The 21,295-nt window shown below is 43.0% G+C and overlaps 1 protein-coding gene across 3 annotated transcripts in view; it reads left to right on the top strand.

Annotated features, from left to right (window-relative positions):
- Window positions 1-21,295, top strand: part of LOC109974928 (disco-interacting protein 2 homolog C) — an 81,660-nt gene that overhangs the window by 40,025 nt on the left and 20,340 nt on the right. For 2 of the 3 annotated variants that reach the window (XM_020625382.1, XM_020625384.1), the window contains exons 9-23: window positions 1,584-1,675; window positions 5,577-5,687; window positions 7,099-7,222; window positions 11,174-11,283; window positions 12,135-12,237; window positions 12,402-12,466; window positions 12,659-12,752; window positions 13,199-13,318; window positions 14,184-14,298; window positions 14,964-15,103; window positions 15,637-15,773; window positions 15,885-16,093; window positions 16,691-16,805; window positions 17,651-17,852; window positions 17,961-18,070. In XM_020625382.1, the coding sequence (XP_020481038.1) occupies window positions 1,584-1,675; window positions 5,577-5,687; window positions 7,099-7,222; window positions 11,174-11,283; window positions 12,135-12,237; window positions 12,402-12,466; window positions 12,659-12,752; window positions 13,199-13,318; window positions 14,184-14,298; window positions 14,964-15,103; window positions 15,637-15,773; window positions 15,885-16,093; window positions 16,691-16,805; window positions 17,651-17,852; window positions 17,961-18,070 (1,847 nt within the window). The remainder of the gene's footprint in view (window positions 1-1,583; window positions 1,676-5,576; window positions 5,688-7,098; window positions 7,223-11,173; window positions 11,284-12,134; window positions 12,238-12,401; window positions 12,467-12,658; window positions 12,753-13,198; window positions 13,319-14,183; window positions 14,299-14,963; window positions 15,104-15,636; window positions 15,774-15,884; window positions 16,094-16,690; window positions 16,806-17,650; window positions 17,853-17,960; window positions 18,071-21,295) is intronic. The other variant, XM_020625383.1, reaches the window with a different exon arrangement.

Raw genomic sequence — 21,295 nt, 5'->3', positions numbered from 1 at the left:
ATGTTACACCAAATACTTCTGAAATTAGTACAAGCAGCTATTCATTAAACAATAAACGTTGAAAATCAAATCTAATTGTTGAGTTTGGCTCAAAGGTTGCAGATTCATTCTCGGCAGATCAAACTGAAGAGTTCAAACCACCTGCTTCAAACTGCTGTAATCATCAGTCAGCAGAGATGTGTTATGGGTATGTGATGTACCGGCCTTCAGAAAGAACCAGTCTCATCCCTGTTTTGTTCTTCGAGTCATTCTGTGAGAGCAGCTGCTGTTCTCATGTGTGGAATATCTAATTTTAGAACAAAAGGGCCCCTGTCCTTCAATTAAACTGCATGACTGGGCAGTTTTCTTGTCTACTCTTCTTAGTTTCAAAGGACAAAAGGCACTTGGGCGAGTCTTTCATGGGTAACATCATCCTAAAAAAAGACAGATCTGGGTTCTGGTATCAAATGGAGAAATGGGCATGTATTCTTTGAGCATGAACATACAAACATCTAGAAGTTCTTTTAGAGCTAGAACTGTTAACTGTTAATGAACGTTTCTGCATTAAAATGGATTTAATGACTATCATGTGACTGGGCAGCTCATGGTGATGGACCTACTGAGAATGGTCACCCGCTCTCCCCTGAGCCACCGCCACCCTGAGGTCATTGTATGTTGAAGATACACATAGCTGTTCTTTGTCTTCCTTATTTCAGAATTGAATTTAAAAAGTGTTTTGAATTACACATTTTTCCACACTGCAGTCAGACCTACAGTAACTGAGTCTCTGTTTGCGGTTTTGTTTTTGCCTAACAGTTTATTTTCCTTGTGACATCCCACAGCTCCCCTGTTCTTCAATCCAGTCGTTCTGACAGACAGAAAAACCTCATTTAGCCTGAAAAAAAATTCACGCTACATTGCTCATGCATAATGTGTGCATCTGCCAGTCTAAATTAGGAAATAAAGCCAAGGGAGGAAATTGAGTCTATTGTTGTGACTTACCTCATTAATGAAGAGAGGCAGCTCAGCTCGGCTGAGAAAATGATACCGAATGGAAAGATCTGTTGATATTATTTATCTTGATCTACAGTTAAATGTTTAAAGCAACAGTTATTTTCACAGTTTTCAAGAGGTGAAGCATTGGTTTACATTTCATAAAGTCATATGAAAACTGAATTAATTGCACAATACATTCAAGATACCAAACCTCTTTACCTGTGTAAACTGATGTGGCCTTCACTGTACGATGTCCTCCAGTGTGTTGTGCTGGTGTCTCTGGTGTAACGTGTCACTGGATCCAGTTACACTGCAGACACGAGGCAGGTTTGCTCTGCTGCGTGTTATGAAATCTGCACGATCGAGTCTACACCAGTCGACTCGTGGAGTAAAATATGTGCCAGTTCAAAGTGTTTTCTCTCTGACTGGCCTGCAGTAAGTTGTTGCACATGGAGGCTCATTCTTGTTCCATTACACAACTGACAAAGTCCAACACAGGATTTCTTTGGAGTTTTTATAAGGCACAGAATAAGTTCCACCCTTAGATCTCTTGGTTGCATATGTCATATGTGTTGTAGTGTGTAACAGTGCTCTGAATCCGTCTGTAGGTAAACTGTGGTCCAGAAGTGTGAAGGTGGCCTACAACCTGCTGCACAAACTGGGAACCAAACAGGAGCCGCTTGTCAAACCCGGAGACCGGGTGAGTGAAATAAAACCAAGCAAACAGATGGAGAGTAACGACCTGTCCTCGAGCTCCAGGGTTGGACTCGACTTGGAGTAAGTCACAAATTTTGGCCTGCTGTGACACCTGATGACCGTTACAGCTTCGCAACCTAGTGTGTTGTAGAGGATCAGCAGCATTAGAGGGAGCTCACTGAGGTCTTCTGTCCCATGGGGGATGAAAAGCATTAAAACCTAAATCACTGAAAGAATATCACCACTTACATGGAATAATAATGTTAACAGATTTAATCTCTAGACACCCAAGGTTGCTTTACAGTACAATAATGCCAATTTCAATACAGTAGAAACAAAACATAATACAAATAATAAACCAACAATCAGTAATGAAATAAAAGAGGAGTAAGGACAACAATTAAATAGCTCTCAAACAGCAACTGGACATGAAGCTTCGTGTCAGGCTGAATGAATGTTGTGAAATGACATTCAGTCTCATGATGAGACTACAGCAACATAGGTTTTAAAACTGTGGACTTTAAAGGTGCTTTAAAGACATCTGTTTAAATCTGCTTTCACTTAGGTGCTGCGTGTGCCTGCGATTTGTTTCCACAAGTTGATATTTTTTATTTCCCAGTAACTAGTTAAAGATGTCATGGAGAGTTGGAGATGGCGATAAGGTTTTCCTCCATTTGGTGTAAAACTCCTTGTAGTGAAGCTGAGCAGTCTTTTGGTTTCTGGTGGGATCAAGATGATCATGATTGGCTCTCACCTGGCTGTGGCTCGCACTGTGTGAGGATGTTAACATAAACTTCAGCGTTCCTCAACTTTCCCCTGTGGTGTAGCTGGGCGCTCGTCAGGCTCCAGGGGGTCTGCAGGGCTGCAGAGCCAGGTCTCATTCACAATGAGTGGAAGCAGACACCTCAGAGATGTATCTCTCAAAACCTGAGCAAACAAAACTGAGCCACTGTGTCTGCGAGGCTAGATACCATTAAAACTGTTTATTTTTGTTTGTTCATTTGGCCCAGTGGACGTCCCCAGTCTGCAGGAGCGGCTGCACTCGTGGACGGCTGACGCCTCCCTCTGTTGGTTTTCTTTAGATCAAACCATCACAGAGAAGCTTGGCCCAAAAACTACCAGCAGTTTCTTGACGTCACCCCTCAGGATTTATGGTCCTTGGCGAAACCACACATCAAGCATTACTTAATACTTAACAAATTGACACACATGTTGTTCTTCCTTCTTTCTCTGTCATAATCATAACGTCTCGCTCGGGGCCTCTCTCTCCAGCGCTCCACATGCCTCCACACTTGAAGAGATGATCATACTGAAGTGGGTCAAGGTTCAGTGATGGTCCCACATGTCTGCTGACATGTGACGCCCCCGCTCTCTTTTAGTCCCTATTTCATCTTTATTTTAAGCTCAGTTTCCTGCTGGGCTAGAGACTGGCACAGTGCCGACGTGTGCCTGTGCAGGGTGTGTGCGTTGTAATTACTTTACAACTCCTTCCCACTTGGTGTGAATTACAAACTGGTCTTTACTTGAGCTTTAATTTAAGTTGCACACTGAGAAATTAGTGTTGTTTTTTTCAATTTCACTGGTGGAATGTGTCTCGCAGGATGATTAGAAAAATGAGTTTTACTGAGAGTGTGTTTAGAAGGCTGAGAAGATTTAATTACACTGAGGAGTTATTTTGTAAAAATACATGTGAGGTTTTGTAATTCACTGTGGTGAAACAAGCTCCCAGCAGTTTGGGGAAATGAGCCTGGTGAAGATTCAGATTTGGTTTGTGGATGTGGTTCTGCTTTCACAACAAAGAGTTTGAATTTCAGGTGGGCGACTGCATCTTTGTTTTCATTTGTTTATTATTACTTTAATCGGGCAGTGTGTTTCTAAATGGTAACTTAAAACATATGGGAGTTATGACTTGTTCCAAAGGCAGGAAATATGAGATGTTTCCAACCTCGCAGAGCTCCACATAATCCATGAAAACAAAGACAATCCAACACTCCTGTCTGGTTATTTTGTTGGTGTAACTGTAAGTCTAAATTGTGTTATTTTAAACATTAAACAATTCTGTATTTGTTCATTTTCTTGATGCAAGGGACCAGTAAACGTGTCTGTTTCCATAGCTGATGATCTACCTGATTGTAGAGTAACCATGCAACTAAATCCTTTGACTTTAAGTCAAACATGTTCACATCATCAGACCATGTTTCCTCATTCAGTATATTGACTTTAAGTCAAACATGTTCACATCACCAGACCATGTTTCCTCATTCAGTACTTTACATAAGGAACAATTTGCGCTGAGGATCATGAATACGACATTGTAAACTGGTTTGAAAAATTTACATCTCTTTAGTGAGTCAGTGGCACAAGGTGTATTCACAGGTATGTTGAAAATTCAGAAATCTTGCAACAGTGGCAAACCTCAGCCTCCTAGAGGAGAATACTGCAGCACTGTTTGCACTCACACTTCCTCTGGCTGCAGTGGTCTTCTTGCAACAACAACCAAGTGACAACAATGTAAAAAACAGGTGAAAATGAGTTGAAACCGTTTTGAACCCCTGAAAAAGTCTTGGTATTTTCCAGTGGAACTGTAACGTGTATGACGTTGTTGAGTCTCTGCAGCCTTGTGCACAGTAATAATTACCCTCCACTCTTCCTGGTATCATTTACAGAAGAAACCCAAACGTCTCCACTGAGACCTGCACATGCCAACATCAGTCCTGTTAGAGCCTCATTACGCTGCTCTCTTTCACTCTGGTGCACTTAGCTCTCACGCCACACACGCACATACACGTGCACAGGCACTCACATTCAGTTCAGTCCTGTATATGGGAGCTATTAAGCAGCACTTAAGTCGGGCTTTACCCTTATCATCGCAGCATGGAGCCAAACTGTACCCGACATGGCTGAACAGAAGATAAAGGCTGTGCTGTGACGTAGAAACGAGATTGATGGTCCTTCACAGAAAGTGTGTTTAAGATCAGTTCATGGCATAGATACAGTCTTGGGATGATTCGGCAGATAGAAAAATGGAAAATTGTCCAGAATAAGCTGTTACCTCGGCAGAAGTTCAAACTTATTGTTTTCAACAAAAATGAAGATAGAGCTCAACAGCAACAACAACAACAGAGCTGCACCAACAAACACTTCAGGGCTGTTTAGTTTAAAAAGGAAACCAGACTTTCCTAGGTTCAGTGTTTTCCTTTTGCTTTGACTTGTTAGCTGTGTTAGCATTGTGTGGTTCTGGGGCACAGTGGGATTTAAAATAGATGCTGCAGGGAATGCTCCCTTGTGTTAAACACATTTTTCACATTTAGATTTGTTACTGTATCTTTTTCTACATTACTACACTGTCAATCTGCAACAAAGCAGGTTTCCTAACAAACTCCCAGTTCAGATCAGACTCTCGATGGTGAAGCCTGCATGTGGCAAGAAAAACACATCGATGATGTGATGATATGAATGATAGATGATGAACTTTTTCCTTGTTCTACGTTACAGTGAATTATTCTGTGGTTTTTGTTTTCTTTACATCCAGAAGTGTGTTTTCATATTTGCGGCTTCGCATACTGTAACTTTGTGTTGAACTAAAGTGAAAGTGAGAGGTGGCTGCCAGGCTGGGGGGGATAGTGGAAGGGAAGGTAAACTGAGTGAGTGTTCACAGGCAGACTGAAGCAGAGCAGAAAGTAACAGAAACAGAAGAGAGGAGGCAGGAGGAGTGGGTTCTTGTTTTTTTTACATTACCCACTCACTCTGCAGCAAAACAAAATGCTTCTCTTCTGACACATATGAGGTTTTAGGCTACTCTAGGTTTAAAGCTGAGATATAACTTAATATTGATTGACTGTTGGTATCCACTCAATAATCTCTGGGGATTTTAATGCTTCTGTCTCATCCCTTCCGGCCTGTAGGTGGCGCTGGTCTTCCCAAACAATGACCCTGCTGCTTTCATGACAGCTTTCTACGGCTGCCTGCTGGCTGAGGTCGTCCCTGTGCCAATAGAAGTACCACTGACCAGAAAGGTACGTGTGCATGATGTAGTAGCTCAACCAGGACTTATTAAATTGGCCATTTATCTAATTCAATTCTGAATGACAGCTATTTATTAGAAAACATTTCTAGTGGCCACAAAGTGTGAATGGTTATGTTGCAACATTGTGTGGTACTTGCTTTGTTTAATTTAATGTTCTGTTACCCTCATGTACACTTGCTTTGTTTAATTTAATGTTCTGTTCCCCTGTACGTAAAAGGAGAGGGACAAAACACCCTTCATTTTAATACAGTAGTTCAATAAAAGTAAAATTGGCATTAGCATATGATTATGTAAGAAGTGTAATGTTTTACACATGGACTATGTTTGTAACAACAGCACAGGTTTGTCACTCATCTGTATCAAGTCAGAGACGAGGTGTTAGTAGCCTAAAACCTCAGACTTTGCCGTGAAAGGTCCTGTGCTCTGCAGGATGTCACAGCTCCTGGACTGGAAGTTGTATTTTTTATGAGGTTGTAGTTCTCTGCAAACTCAGACTGGTAAAGAAAGGAAGCAGTAGTCAGTTTGTTCAAGTGAAACGTTTCTCAACAGTCAGGTTTTACATTTGTTCTTGGTTTGATGTGACTGTAATGAACTATGTTTTGCTTGTACTTTGGTATACACTTGGAGTTGTGGCTTCCAAAGGACCAGCAGCTCACAGTCGATCCATGCAGAAAGAAACAGAGATTGATGGACAGCTAAGAAACAGGGGATCTCGTGTAGTCACTGAAGTTTTAGTTTTGTTTTCTTTTTGTCCAAACTGCGTTACCGAGTAGAAAACTGGGGGTCCTCTGTCTTCTGTTGTGGTCAAAAAGGCCGGCTGTTTATCTTAATATAACTCCTAATGTTTCCATAACGGAAACGGTGGATGGAAATGCACATTAGGTCACTTTGTTTATGTTTTGAAATTTGGTTAAAGTTCATGTTAAATTTGGAAACATGACTCTTGAACCTCACGGTTAAAGTTCATGTTAAATTTGGAAACGTGACTCTTGAACCTCACTGATGACACAGGCCAGCAACATGCTTTCTGTGCCATTATTGCATAATGAAAGTGTTTTTGGGCCTAGAGATTTGGATGATTTGTACTGAAGTGAACCTTGGCAGTTGTTGCTGACTTGTGGTTTTATGTTGATAGCTTTGAATTCTTTCTTTCAAAGAACCAGCAGGCAGCCGTAGAAAGCTGTCATGAAAGCAGCAGGGTCATTGTTTGGGAAGACCAGCGCCACCTACAGGACAGAAGGGATGGCACAGCTGTTCATCCTCTTTCTGTCCAAGCCTTGCAGTTGTTAAACCCTAGACACCACTAGACTACCCTTGCTAAGCAAGACCAAGAAACAATTACTGATTGATCAGAATCTAATTCAGAAGATTAACCATGTGTGATCTCTGTGTCACCGCAGGATGCCGGCAGTCAGCAGATTGGGTTTCTGTTGGGGAGCTGCGGGGTGACAGTGGCTCTGACCAGCGATGCCTGCCACAAAGGCCTTCCCAAGAGTCCCACTGGAGAGATCCAACAGTTCAAAGGTCCCGCATGAACACACACACAGTGCCACCTACATCTGTGCTGGCAGAGAGTGTGTTCATGGAAACACACACACACACACACAGAAGCTCTGTGTTCATCATATAGACACTAGTGTTAAATATGAAGAACCTAGATCTCAGTATTAGGGGAATACTAGTCTATTTCTGCTCGCTTTCCTTTGGAAAAAATCCCAATGGGGAACTGGAATATTTAGCATGTTTGCACCTGTGTACTGGTGAACTAATACATAAACACCTCCAACCTTCTTTTCACTATCAGGCAGCCACCATAGCTGTTCAAATTATAACAGAAAGGTAAGTGATCAGCTTTTCAGCTGCAACCATCTTTTTTTGTTTTCACTATCAAATTGCAGCATAGTAGCAAAAAAGTATCAACAAAGATGATGAAGACAGTGCAGAAAGTTGTGTGAAAGACCAGATCTTGAGTGCATAACTGCATGTGACAGATCCAGGAAGTTCTCTGAACTGCACATCCAAGAACAATGACACAGTGTCATGAACCATCGAAACAGCACACTGACACGTCTGCATGATTTTCATTCACTGCCCCTGCATGCAGTGATAACATCAGGTCAAGTTTATAATGGTCATATGTTCCCATTTAATCCCTCATATGTATTTAAATTGAGGATCTGCTGAATTGCACTATTAATCGATGTTTATGAAAGATTTAAAAAATGTAGAAACTAGACAGCACTCGGAGCACAAACCACCACCAAGGCAGCTAGCTGTCCCCATAATGCCATTACACCTAAACACAACATTCCCATGAGAGTTAATAAGATTCCTTGATAATGAAAACCTACAGCTGGCATTTGGAATCTCATTGATATCGTTAGTAGCTTGGAAGTTATTCAAGAAAGGCTTATAATTGCCACAAAACAATGGAGCAGATTGAGTGCAGTTACAAGCCCATGAACATGCCTGTGCACACATGTGAACGTGCACACAGCCAGAGCTCAGGGATCAGAGCGTGGCCAAGTTTCTTGTGTCAGTGTCTCAGCAGGATGAATGGGAGGACTGATGTCAGTAGGCGGCTGGCTGAGTGATGGGCAGCGGGATGAAAGAGAGACACAGAGGACAGAGGGAGAGTGGGTGAAGCGGTACTGCAGATCGATAGGGAAACAAGTGACACGACAGAGGGGAGGAAGAAAACTGGTAGAAGAGTGATGGAGTCAGAACAGAGAGACATTAGCGGTGAATAGAGAGAGAGAGAGAGAGAATCTCCTGGCCATTAATAACTGTACTGTACTGTTTGCTTTTCAGTAATGGATGTATAAATAGCAACATGATGCCCCCGGAGTCACTGCTTCTCACTCATCATGGGCTTAGTGTGCACGTGTGTGCGCATGCACGTGCCTCATTTATGTGGAGTGCTCCTATTATTGATCAGAAGGCTTTAACCTCCTCTCATTCACATTGCTGATCGTTTCTTCTGTCTCGCTGCCCGGCAGGAAGAGCAGCGTTAATTTGTACATTAGCAGCCCTCACATACTCAGTTTTACATTCAATCATGCTCTGCCATCTAAACACTCAGCACCGAGTAGCATATTGTCATAATAATAATAATTTGTATGTATACTGGTAGAATGGAACGACATGTAGGTGCTCCACAGTTAGCGTGTTCTTACTGAGTATACCTGTGAGAGGTGGGACGGGCGCCCTGCCCTGCTGGTGTCCAGCATCATTCTCTTTTCTGAGTCACATATTAATAGCATCTTACAAATGGTGCCATGCATGCAGTCGCCTTTGACTTGTTGTTAACTTATTACATACAATTACATATTACGTTATTGTGTCAAATGTAACTGTAGCCACTTTTAAACACAATTTCTGTAATACTTTCAACTGGGGTGTCCCATGGATGGATTTTGAGATGAAGGCCCCCCCCACCTCCTACAATGGAGGATGACCCCCAGACTGAAGGAGACTCTTTGTGTCTCTCTTTAGTTGTTTTGCATCTTTGTGGTTGATGATTTTACATGTATAGTTAGTTGTGGCCATTTTGCATATCTTTTTTATGTTGCTTCTCGTTTTAGCCATTTTGTGTCTCATTGTGGTTACTTGGGTCTGTTTTGCTGTCTGTGAAGTAGTTTCATGTTCCTGTAGTCATTTTGCACCTCTTTGTAGCTGTTTTTTATTTTATTGTACTCACTTTTCTGTCCCTTTGTATTTGTTTCATTGACTCTCCAGCAAGGAATGTTAACAGTCTCTTCATACAGATGCTTTGGTGCAGGGACCCCTGAGCCTGTGCTGTTTGTGCCCGTTCATTAATCTATCTGTGGAGGGTCCACATGTCACAGGACATGACGCCGACACCAGATTGCCCTCAAATATAAAGTGTCACCAGATGTAATGTCTGTAAAACTATTAAATGTGGACCTATAGTAAATGGACTAAAAACTTTTTTTTTTAATCAAGCATCAAAAGATTTTGTCCCACAAACTGTTATCATTGCTTTTTCTCTGTATACTCTAGGACTATGAGCTATGAAATGCAGTGTGCATACACTTCAGACTCTAAACAACCAGTGGGCAATAAATAAGATGCCCCGTTCCACCTCCAATTAATTTGTCTGTAAAAGAAGGACTATTGACAGCTGGTGTATATTTTAAAGGAGCGTTTTATTCCCAAGAGAGCCGTCTTTGGTTAAGTGGTGTTTACCGCTCTCCTGAAGACAATCAGCTATGGCAGGTGCCAGAGGTGGCCTCCAAGCCCCTGTTAAATAACTGCCAAAGCACTGTATTCATTATGAATTCATATTGATTTCGGCAGAATGCACAAGCACTGTTTGTCCACAACTCACTGCAAGTCAGAACCTAATGGAAAGCTGATTTTGTTACAATCAGTGGCATAGCACAGAAATCTGGGCCCTGCACATACTGTCTGTAGCCACAGCTGCCCCCCTTTCCACTTTTAAAACATCCGTCATCCCGCTTGTATAAATAACCGAATCGAGAAGTAAACACATACACCTGTAGTTGTTATAGAGTAATCCATAATGTACAGTATGTAATGCTTATGTTGCTTTTAAGAAAGTCTGCAGCCACTTTTCTCAGCATACTCGAGGTACTTTCCCTCTGAGGTTTGTTTAATATTTCTCTCACCATTTTTAGGCCTTTATAGCTCAAGTGACAGACAAAGGTTTTTCTGGCCCCTACTCTTGAGACAGGAGTACTGTGTTGCTGTATGTCATAATAAAACCCCCAGATAAAACTTCTCTGGAGTCAGGTTTTATTTGCAGAATTACAGTGAGGGAGTTTTCAAAAAGTGCAGCCCAGACTTTCACACCAGAGAAGAAGCAAACTTGAAACAATTCAAATATATACGACGGATTAATGAGTTCCTGCTGTCACTTTGAACCAGCTCCTAATACAGGCACTGATATCAAATGACACTGCTACATATCATCCTGTTAACAGTAGTGTTTGTGAACACAATAGTAAATTGGTCTTATTTCAGAAGTCTTGTGGAACCCTATGCATTACAAGCATCTTACATATTAAATAAACTGCATTATACTTACATGAGGAGAAGCTGTTATATTGTTTTAGAAAGAAGAAACAGTAGTTAAACTACTAGACAGTAGTTTACGTATAATGCTAAACATGTCAAACTTTTAATTCCATTTTTTACCATTTTGCTGTGTTGAGTCTGGGAGAAAACCAGCAAATGTGATCACACACTCGATTCTAAATCCAGTCCCAGTCGTCATACTGGTCACACACCTGGTTCCAGTCCAGTCTAAATGAGGTTCAACAGGAGGGAAAGTCCAGTCTATAAACCTTGAAATATGACTGAATGCAGCCTTAGCAAGCTTCAGTTTCCTTACCCATAATCCTTTCACCAGAGGATGAGAGCTGGAGCAGAGACCTTTTCCAGACATCGGTGACATTAGTGGGTGTTTGTTTTGTGCCCCTGTGTGTCCAGGCTGGCCCAAGGTGCTGTGGATCGTCACCGAGTCCAAACACCTCTCCAAACCACCCCGCGACTGGTTCCCACATATCAAGGACGCCAACCAGGACAATGCCTACATCGAGGTAACACACACTCATGTAGCTCTCGTAATTACTGTCTCGTAAGTGAAAATCGGTGACGCCACCTGCCTTTTGATTAGAATTACGATTCACAGCTGAGTGTTTCTCCTTCGGCTGCCGGTCAACGCTACCGTCCCATCTGATTGATTTGAATGTACACAACTTCATTTGAAGTGGCTGAGCAGTAATTGTACCGGCAACAAGGGTGAATGGCTCCTTGATTTGGCGGGAATTGAAAAGGGTCCAGAAGAAAATGATGAAAGAAGAGAGGTGATTGAACAGCGACTGACCTTTTAGCTGCGTCCCAGGTGGTCGAGACAGATGACATTAGGAGGAGGCTCCTTTTATTTCTGTGGCTCAAAGAAATGTGTCCCGATTCATAAATGTAATAGTTGCCCATGATGTGCTTCATTTTGTTTTGCTAGCAGTGGTTTTGTCAGACAGGTGCCAGAGATTCTCATTGATTACTGTCACCTCCACAGAGCTCAGACCTCGTTTTGGTGTAGGACAACTCAGTTCATAAGTCGGTATTTCCACAGCAGAGTCAGGCCCCAAAAACATTTCAATATTATTCCATGTCTGGAGATGAGTTAATGCTGATTGACAGTGAGTATTCTGACTCTGATACCACTTGTATTGTTTTATAAGTCACTTGTTTGAAACTATACAGTTAGAAAAAGAAGATATTGTGCTTTACCAGGTCAAAAGTACCTGGGGTACTGTGCAGAGATCTATGGTAAAATGTTTTTAACTGAAAAAGTAACAAATGATTTGAAGTCAACATAGCAGCACACACCTGCTGAGTACTTGCTCTGTGTGTGTGTGTGTGTGTGTGTGTGTGTGTGTGTGTCCAGTACAAGACGTGTAAGGACGGCAGCGTCCTGGGCGTGACGGTGATGAGGGTGGCCATGCTCGCCCACTGCCAGGCCCTCACACAGTCCTGCTCATACACAGAAGGTAGCACACACATTTACACTTCGTCGTGTCCTTTCACCTCAGACAGCTGTCACAGCTGGGCAGTGCTGTTTAAAACACAGGCAGTTTAACTGTAGAATTGAAAACGGTGTGTTACTTCTCACTGAACATGATGTTAAGGTTGATCTCTCTGTCTTGTCTTCCAGCCGAGACCATAGTGAATGTATTAGACTTCAAGAAGGATGTCGGACTGTGGCACGCTGTCCTGACTGTAAGAAACCCTTTCACTGTCTTTTTGAATTATTTCAAACGATGAATAAAGCTGTGATGGCTAAATTAAGCTGTTTATCAATAAACAGAAAATCATTTTTACTTTGTCAGCAAAACTATTTGGCCAGTGGCTTCTGCATGTTCCACTTTTACTTAAAAAAAAATCTCTTATTTTCTCTCTTGTGTTTGTCAGTGTGTGATGAACATGATGCATGTCATCAGTATCCCCTACGCCCTCATGAAGGTCAACCCTCTGTCCTGGATTCAGAAAGTCTGCCAATACAAAGGTAACGCAACCACCCAGTGCGATCCAGTACAACAAACCTGCAGCCTCCAGCTTGAGCTCAGAGTTGGCCCAGGGTTGTGTATCAGGTCTTATTACAGAGGGGTTTGTGTTTGTCTGTGAAATGTGAAGTAACTGTTGAACAGAAATCAAACAGTCTGTTTGGCTGAGTTACTAAAGGAGCAGCTCTTCGGTGATCTCAGTGTTTTGGACAGACCATGGTGTGTGTCGTACCCCATCCGAGCCCGTCACTGACAGCAGCACTGTTACATCATTATTTTAGGTTCTTGTTACATTACTGCTTTTTATTTCGTTGAAAACCTTATTGGCATTTGATAAGTTGGACCACTTAAACATATATGAAATCCACTGGGCGGTTGATTTTATTATTTTCAGCTCTGCTGTTACTTAATGTGTCATGTGTATAAGGTTGTGTTTTTTTGTGTGTAGCCAAGGTGGCGTGTGTGAAGTCGCGGGACATGCACTGGGCTCTGGTGGCCCATCGGGACCAGCGGGACATCAACCTGACCTCCATGCGCATGCTGTTGGTGGCTGATGGTTCAAATCCCTGTAAGAGCACACACTGTACTTGTGGCTTGTCCTGAGGGTCATGAAGTCATTCGTAACAAACACGTTCCATTCTCTGAGCAACATGAATATCTAATTGTTCCAACCGGAAAGGAAGTCTGAGCCGGTTTCTTCTGTATGTTATCCTTTGTCTTTGTATTGGTAATCTAATGCTGTAATAATTATCTAATGCTGTAAGTAATAATTACTTTTCAGCAAATAACACAAATAGCACATGGCCTGATCAATGAATCAGGGTCCTGTGCTTTTCATAACACATGAATAAATGTCTAGCAACAGAAGTAGAAATGCTTTAACTGCACTTACCAACTTAAAACCACCAATACTTTATTTTCATCAGTTTGTATTTTTTGAGAAAATCCGAATTACATATTGTCACCTGTTAAGCAAAGTATAGAATATTTTTTAATCCAAAAACATGTTGAGGTGATAGAGTGAGCCTGTAAATGTCCTGAGAGGCAAAACCCAGGGCAATAAAAGTCCAGTAGGCTCTAGTTACTGCTCATAAAGCTTTTTCCAGTGAGTGCGTGACAATAATTGAGGCAGTTTTGATGTCAACAGATATCAACATTACTATCCTCTCGTTTGTCATTTGTAATATGGCAGCTGAACAGTCAGATATTACAGTGAGCAGATGCGTCGGTGAGGAAATCAAACAGTGTAAGCGTGTGAATTACTCATAAGTAAACCCACCCCTGGTGCCTGATGGTTCATGTTCTGATCATTTGGAGAAACCCACAAAGTGTGTTCATTAAAACTTCGATTCCAGTTACACTCCTAAAAAGATGAGTAGCTCTAATGAGCTGCACATAAACCGACCCTGTGTTTCTGACTGTCTCTCTCTCAGGGTCGATCTCGTCCTGTGACGCCTTCCTCAACGTCTTCCAGACTAAAGGTTTGAGACCAGAGGTCATCTGTCCCTGCGCCAGCTCCCCAGAGGCACTGACGGTAGCCATAAGAAGGTACACGCACACACACATCTGAGGCCAGTTCTCCACATGTACAAGTCTTTTGAAAAACGTGGCTTTTTAGTCTTGTGTGCACGTGTTTAACATCACATGACTCCCTGGAATTAGCTCATCATACAGCACCTTCAGGTGTATTAAGGTAAAATATAGCAAACCAAGATTGATCTATGTATTCCAGAGACGTGGCTTTTCAAACATGTCCACAGTTTTCACATTTGTCCTCACTTTACCAAAAATGTGCACACTTTTCAATAATGTCCTTATTTCCTAAACCTTTTTATACTTTCCAGACATGTTTTTGTTTTTTTTAAATGTCCACAGTTTCTTCTCTCTTTCCCCCAGCAGGCTTCATGTTCCAAAACTACACTCTTCCCTCATTTTCCAGAACTGTCCTTAATTCCTTAAGAATGCACTCTTGTTCCAGAGCTGTTCTCACTTCTCCCAAAATATGTTCACACTTTACACATTTCTCCTCATGTTCCAGATGTTCTGAGAATTTTAAAAAGTTGTCCCATTTTTCCAAGAAATATCCTCACTCTCAGGATCTAAAACTTGTTCTTAAAAAGATAACGATATAAGAGCACACGGTCATAATAACAGCAGGCGCGCTCCTACGGTATGTGGTGAACTGATTGGCTGTCTCCTGCTCTGTCCTGCAGGCCGGTGGAGGAGGGCAGCACCCCCCCTGGGCGTGGCGTTTTGTCCATGCAGGGTCTGAGTCACGGCGTGATCCGGGTCGACTCGGAGGAGAAGCTGTCGGTCCTCACTCTACAGGATGTTGGTGCCGTCATGCCCGGAGGTGAGACGGGCCTGATCCGTCTCGCTGCTCCCACTCTGTGCAGGCGGAGGCCCTAAGTGTTTTTATTTTTGGTGGAGTTTCTAATTTTCCTCCAGAGCTTTTTCACAGGAAGGTGTTGTACTTTTTACTATTAATCTGACAGCTGCAGTTTGTTGAGATTCAGTGTAAGATAAAAGGAGGAAACGCTGTTGAGTAACACTGAAGAGCACAGCCTTGTTTCTGCACAGTAAGGTCTTTGTATCACTGCTTCTCTCTGTTCTGTCATCTTTCCTTCTTTCCTTTCTTCCCAACTTTCTATTGTACTTTGTTTTCTTCTTTAACTGATCTGAAAATCGTCCAAAGTGGAGGTGCAAGGTTGTTGTGTATTGTAGATGCTACAATATAATTTTTTTTTTACTTAATAATTTGATATTCAGAGAAACAGCCTTTTACAAGGACTCCAATGAGAACAGTAGAGTGACAGATCTTCTGACTGGGAAGGCGTTAGACTTTAACCTTCCCTGGTGTAATTTTGTCTGTTCCTCCGCTTGTAGCTGTGATGTGTGTGGTGAAGCCAGAAGGCGTCCCTCAGCTCTGTAGAACCGATGAGATCGGTGAATTGTGTGTTAGTACTGTCGCCACCGGGACCTCCTACTACGGCCTGGCCGGCATGACCAAGAACACCTTCGAGGTGAGAGTGTGAATGCTTTTGTTAATGAAACTTTTTTCCTGTCTTTCATTTGTAGGGTTTTATTTACCAACCATGTCTCTCCTTCCATCTTTGTTAAAATGCTTAAAACAGGTCTTCCCGGTGTCCAACAACGGAGCTACCATCAGTGAGTTTCCCTTCTCCAGGACCAGCCTGCTGGGTTTCATCGGACCTGCAGGTCTGATCTTTGTGGCAGGGAAGATGGACGGTTTGATGGTGGTGGGGGGGCGTCGGCACAACGCTGACGACATTGTCGCCACGGCGCTCGCTGTAGAACCCATGAAGTTTGTCTACAGGGGCAGGTATGTGTTCACAGCAGCGTCAGTCCTCGGCATCAGTTTCTGCTCTTTACCTGTCAGTCAAACACTGGAGGTGGGATGGCGAGGTATTTTTCTGTTGATAACGTTTAAGTTTCTCTTGATGGTGTTTTTTTTATGCAGCTTGTACTGAACTACGAGTACACAGTGTGTTTTGCGAAGTATTACTTCTAAGTATTAAAAGAAAAACCATTAATTTTATAGATTAGCTGTTTCAGATCTTTACATTATTACATTATATTAATTAATTGATAATACTATTACATCTGTGGGTAAACGGCATTTACCTGTTGTGGCTGGGTGTGGTGGAGTTTCTGTTTAACTGCTTTCTGTAAAGTACTGTTGGGTAATTTATTAAACCGTGCATCAGGTTTTACCAAAGCATAATGATTTTTATGTAAAATATTCATCTGCAAAGCAGATATAGGTCTTAGGCATACCAAACTAAAACTAAAGCAATCAATACAACGATCCTTCAGCAAATCCTCCGTGTATAAAGGTGATCAGGAGTAATTGTTAAAGCTGTCAGTCTACCATGGAGCACGCTGATTGTGTTTATGCGTGTGTGTGTATGTGTTGCAGGATAGCGGTGTTCTCCATCACGGTGCTTCACGACGAGAGGATCGTGGTCGTGGCTGAGCAGCGGCCGGACTCCACCGAGGAAGACAGCTTCCAGTGGATGAGCCGAGTTCTGCAGGTAAACAACTATTAAAACACATCAGTGAACTTGGTCGCATGTTTCTTCATGTGTGGAAACACACACACTGTAGTTTAGTTTGACCCAACAAGTACATAATCCTCCTGTCAGAGAAATGTGAAGCTGAAGCTGTTTCAGGAAGTGAGCTTTTGGTTAAAAATGAAACATTATGTTTTGACCTGCTTTTAAAGATTTACATCTTCAGTAGGAACCAGTATGTTTAACTTTGAAACAGTAGAAAAACAGTGTTTGTTCGTTGGTTTTGGTGTTTTTGTGAGATTTGTTGACAAAAAGAAAACTGTTAAATAACACCTGACATATCCTGTAGCACAAACCAGCTCAGTAAAACCGTCCCACTGAGGACACACTCCAGACCAGCAGGCTTTAACAGAGCCCTTCATAAAGAGACAAAGCCGCTCACACATTTCTGTCTCTTTCACTCTGTCAGACTCACACATACTACACACACTTACACTATATGACCCTGTGCTGTAAATTTATCCTGTGCATGAACAGATACAATCTGAGTTTAAACTCCAGATCTCCATAGGCCACAGTGGAGACTGCGGTGAAGCTCTAAAAGCTGCCTGCAGTTTTATAGCTCCAATAAAACCAAATCTCTCTGCTTATTCACCATCACAGATGCTGCCAGCTTGTTTTCCCATTTATCTGGGCATTAGAAACACACTCAGTGTTTTCAGTAGAGGCTGAGGTGACGGGATGTGCTGTGACATTATGTGCGGGCACTTATCTTATTTCTTATCTTATTTCTACATCTTATCAGTCAAGTTGAGACAGAACTGTGCCTGAAAAAGCACTTGTTCTAACACATTTCACCTTTCCAGGCGATAGATGGGATCCACCAGGTGGGGGTGTACTGCCTGGCTCTGGTGCCCTCCAACACTCTTCCCAAGACTCCCCTGGGTGGCATCCACCTGTCAGAGACCAAGCAGCTCTTCCTGGAGGGGGCGCTGCACCCCTGCAACGTGCTCATGTGTCCACACACCTGTGTCACCAACCTGCCCAAACCCCGGCAGAAACAGCCAGGTACCGTGTGAATGTGCCAGTTGGATTCAGCTGCAGGCAAACATCACACCACAGGTGTCGGTTACCCTGCATCATTTCCTCATGTCTTCCTCCTCCTTCCTTCCTCAGAGATCGGTCCTGCGTCCGTGATGGTCGGGAATCTGGTGTCAGGGAAGAGGATCGCCCAGGCCAGCGGCAGGGATCTGGGGCAGATCGAAGACAATGACCAGGCAAGGAAGGTGTGTGTGAGCGGGGGCCTGCTGGTTTTCTCCATCAACATCATGTGCGCACACACACACATGACGAGGCCTGTGGCTCCATTGCTTCATGGTTCATTCCACTGTCACATTTGTCATTTGTCTTTTATCATTTCTGATTGATTGTCACTGACTTTATATCCGTCATCATCCGGCAGTTTTAAATGTCGCTTTGGCTCATTACCTTTTTCCTGGAAGACCAAGCCCAATCTTCACAAAGAACAAAAGCCTCTCCCAGGTTTTAGACGCGTTCTTTACGTTCAGTTTGTAAAGTGGCCTTCACTACAGTGTCACTTAAAGAAGAGAAAGGGAAGTCCGGTGTCGGTAGGTGAAACACTGGAGTGTATTTGTGGCAGGACAGAGCCAAAGAACCAGAGTGACAATCAGAAAGAGAGGTCATGAACAGAGCGGGTGGGCATGAGAGGATGGGAATACAGAGATAACTCAGAATAGAGAGAAAACAAAGAATAATTGAAGTGGAGAGATGACAGAAAGTGAGCCCGCCATGATCGAGAGCGACAGGCGGCGCGTGTCACTGACACGGCTGATTTTCCTTCCTTGTCTCATGCTGAAAATGTCATTGGTTGTCGTGTCGGGCAGTCGGCGGCTGCGCATACTGTAGACCCTAATGAGAAGAGACAGGCCACAAATAATAACATCCAGCACCTCCACCGCAGCAGTCTGTGTCTTTATCAGCTCAGGCTGCCAGGCAAACACATAAACTTTGTGTTTTGCCATGTTTCCAAAACTCCCTCCAACTTCACAAAATTCAGTTTGGACACATCTCTAGTTTTGTACTGACTGCATGTAAAGTCAAAGCAAACATTTCTGAACCGAAAGCTCTCCTTGTCTGCTGAAGACTGTTGGTTTCTCTTACTTTCCAGCACTGCTGTCATGATTTAAAGTCTGCTGTTGAGCTTATTTCACTGCTTCTGCCACTGGGCTTAATGACAGTACCGCTGGCATATGGGTAGTATTCGCTTCTGAGGATGCACACAGTCAACAGCCAAGTAAAGGGTGGCCACCATGGGCATGCACGTGCACAGCTAAAACACTGGACACAAAAGTATTAGGATGTATGTGACCAGTATCATATGCAGCACCTTTTTCCTGCTGCTGATTTCAATGGACAACAAACAATACATGTGGTGTCACTGTGTCAGGCAGCACCTGAAATAAATGGCATCATCACTTGCTCACCGCTGGGACCTGTGGTAGTTAGGTGGTGATGGATGGATGTGGCCTCATTTTTGGATAAGAAAAATCAAATAAGCAATAACGTTGCTGAAGAGAGACCTGTCAAAACAAACCACACGTCTGTGGTCGCTTTCATTAAGTCTGAGCTGCGTTGACAATCAAACCAGTAAGATGCGGCGTGCAGGGCATGATGTTTATTAGATGGTTTTAATATAGTTTGTCTGAAAACACCAAATTCACCTTATACAGCTAAGATGTTTAATTGTGTTTCTAAAAATGTCTAGAAAATATGCAAGAACGTGACTCTGGAGTCCTCAGTTGTAGCTTCATCCCTGGTGGCATGTTATATCTGAATACCACAGCTGTTTGGTGAGACATAAACCTGCAGACTGGTCTGGAGGGAGCCTCAGTGTCACTAGAGTGGAGGCTCCATAGCTGCAGACCAGAATGTGACAGATCTGCTCTGCTAGTTTCAAATGAAATGAAACCAACAGGCCCGAGGCTTCGTGCCATAATTACAAGTCCAGATGATGATTGGCTCACACGCCACACTGCATCATTAGTGCACAGCGACATGTTTACTCTTCCTTGTTGGAATACAATTTAATTGACTTTGGCATCTCTCCTGAGCAGACGACAGAGGGTCAGTGTTCCTGCGAAATGAGTTTTTGATTTGGGAAGGATTGTGAGTTTGGATTCATTTCTCTGGCTGGCGAAGTCTGTTTTGTTATTTTCCACGGGGTGAGGAGGGTAAGCTTCATCCAGAATTAAATTTGTGATTTGGGGATTTTGTGTGAAAGTGCACGAGCTGCTGCTGATGAATCCCTGCGTGCCTCAGTGTCTGCTGAACGTTGATCAGGTTCAGAGAAGGAATCAGCGCTGCTTGCTATTACTGTGCTTCTATTGCCACAGCTGCTTCTGATCATCGTGTCCATTAGCTCATTCTTCAGCTATCTGTTCATTCATCCACCCATTTTTGCATAACTCCTCATTTCACCTCCTCCCCGTGAAAAACCAAGCCCTCTGTGTGAATGAGCTGCTCTCACTCTTCAATTGTTGCCGATGCTTCTCCAGTTGTTCCTCTGTTTATTGAAATGTTCTGCCTGTGTGTGTTGGTGTAATCCTATAGAGTGAAATGTGATTTACTTTGAATCTCTTCTCAGATTCCTCGTCTGATAACGTTTATTTATCCAGGGAAGGACAACTGAGCGCAGTGCTGCTGCACATTTGCCCTGTGCAACACTGGTCTGCCTCAGCAGTATGTATATACTGTCACCAGGAAGTAGCCTTATGTCCACCCTCTAAAGGATTCCTTTTGAGAGCTGCCATGTTTCACCAGTGCTCAACAATCATACAGAATGAGAATCCAGGTAGAGGAGGCAGAGGGACCAGTTTCTTCTTCAGAGTGCTGATGTGTTGCTTTAACTATTTCAGTGTGATCTTATCACACGAGGCGGTCGCTGTGTTTCAGTGAAGTGACCACCACATAATGACACTGGATACGACCAGGCTGCAGATGCCAGCGTGTCAGCACCAGCGCTTTGATAGAATTCTACTACAGGAGACCGATTTCTATCTGCAGCCTGAAATTTAACAAGGACACACACAAGCTGCGCACAGAGGTTCTTTGTGTTTTACATGCCAGACTGAGATAACACAGTTTTGTCTGCAGGCAGGTGGTTGTTTATTCTCTCGCTGGCTTCATTTGAGCTCTGGCGGTTTGAAGGGGGCCACAGCATCACCTACATACAACACAGAACACCTGCTCAGCTGTGATAATGTGTGAGATTGGATGGCTGAAGTCTGTCAGTAGACTCTGAAACCGGACGCTGCACTTGCTTTTAGTGAACACTGTTTGATTATCATATTTAATGTGTTGAATATTAATACCAAACTGTTTGGTTTCATCTGAGGTTTTCAATGATTGTCATGATTTTTCAGCATGCTCCAGGTTGAGGTGATCGGCGGCTAAAGGAAGCCACTGTGAGGCACTCTCATGGGGCTGCAGGG

This window comes from Monopterus albus, unplaced genomic scaffold, assembly GCF_001952655.1.
Source record: "Monopterus albus unplaced genomic scaffold, M_albus_1.0 scaffold354.1, whole genome shotgun sequence".
Taxonomy (NCBI): domain Eukaryota; kingdom Metazoa; phylum Chordata; class Actinopteri; order Synbranchiformes; family Synbranchidae; genus Monopterus; species Monopterus albus.
This window is presented reverse-complemented; position numbering and strand designations above follow the sequence as displayed.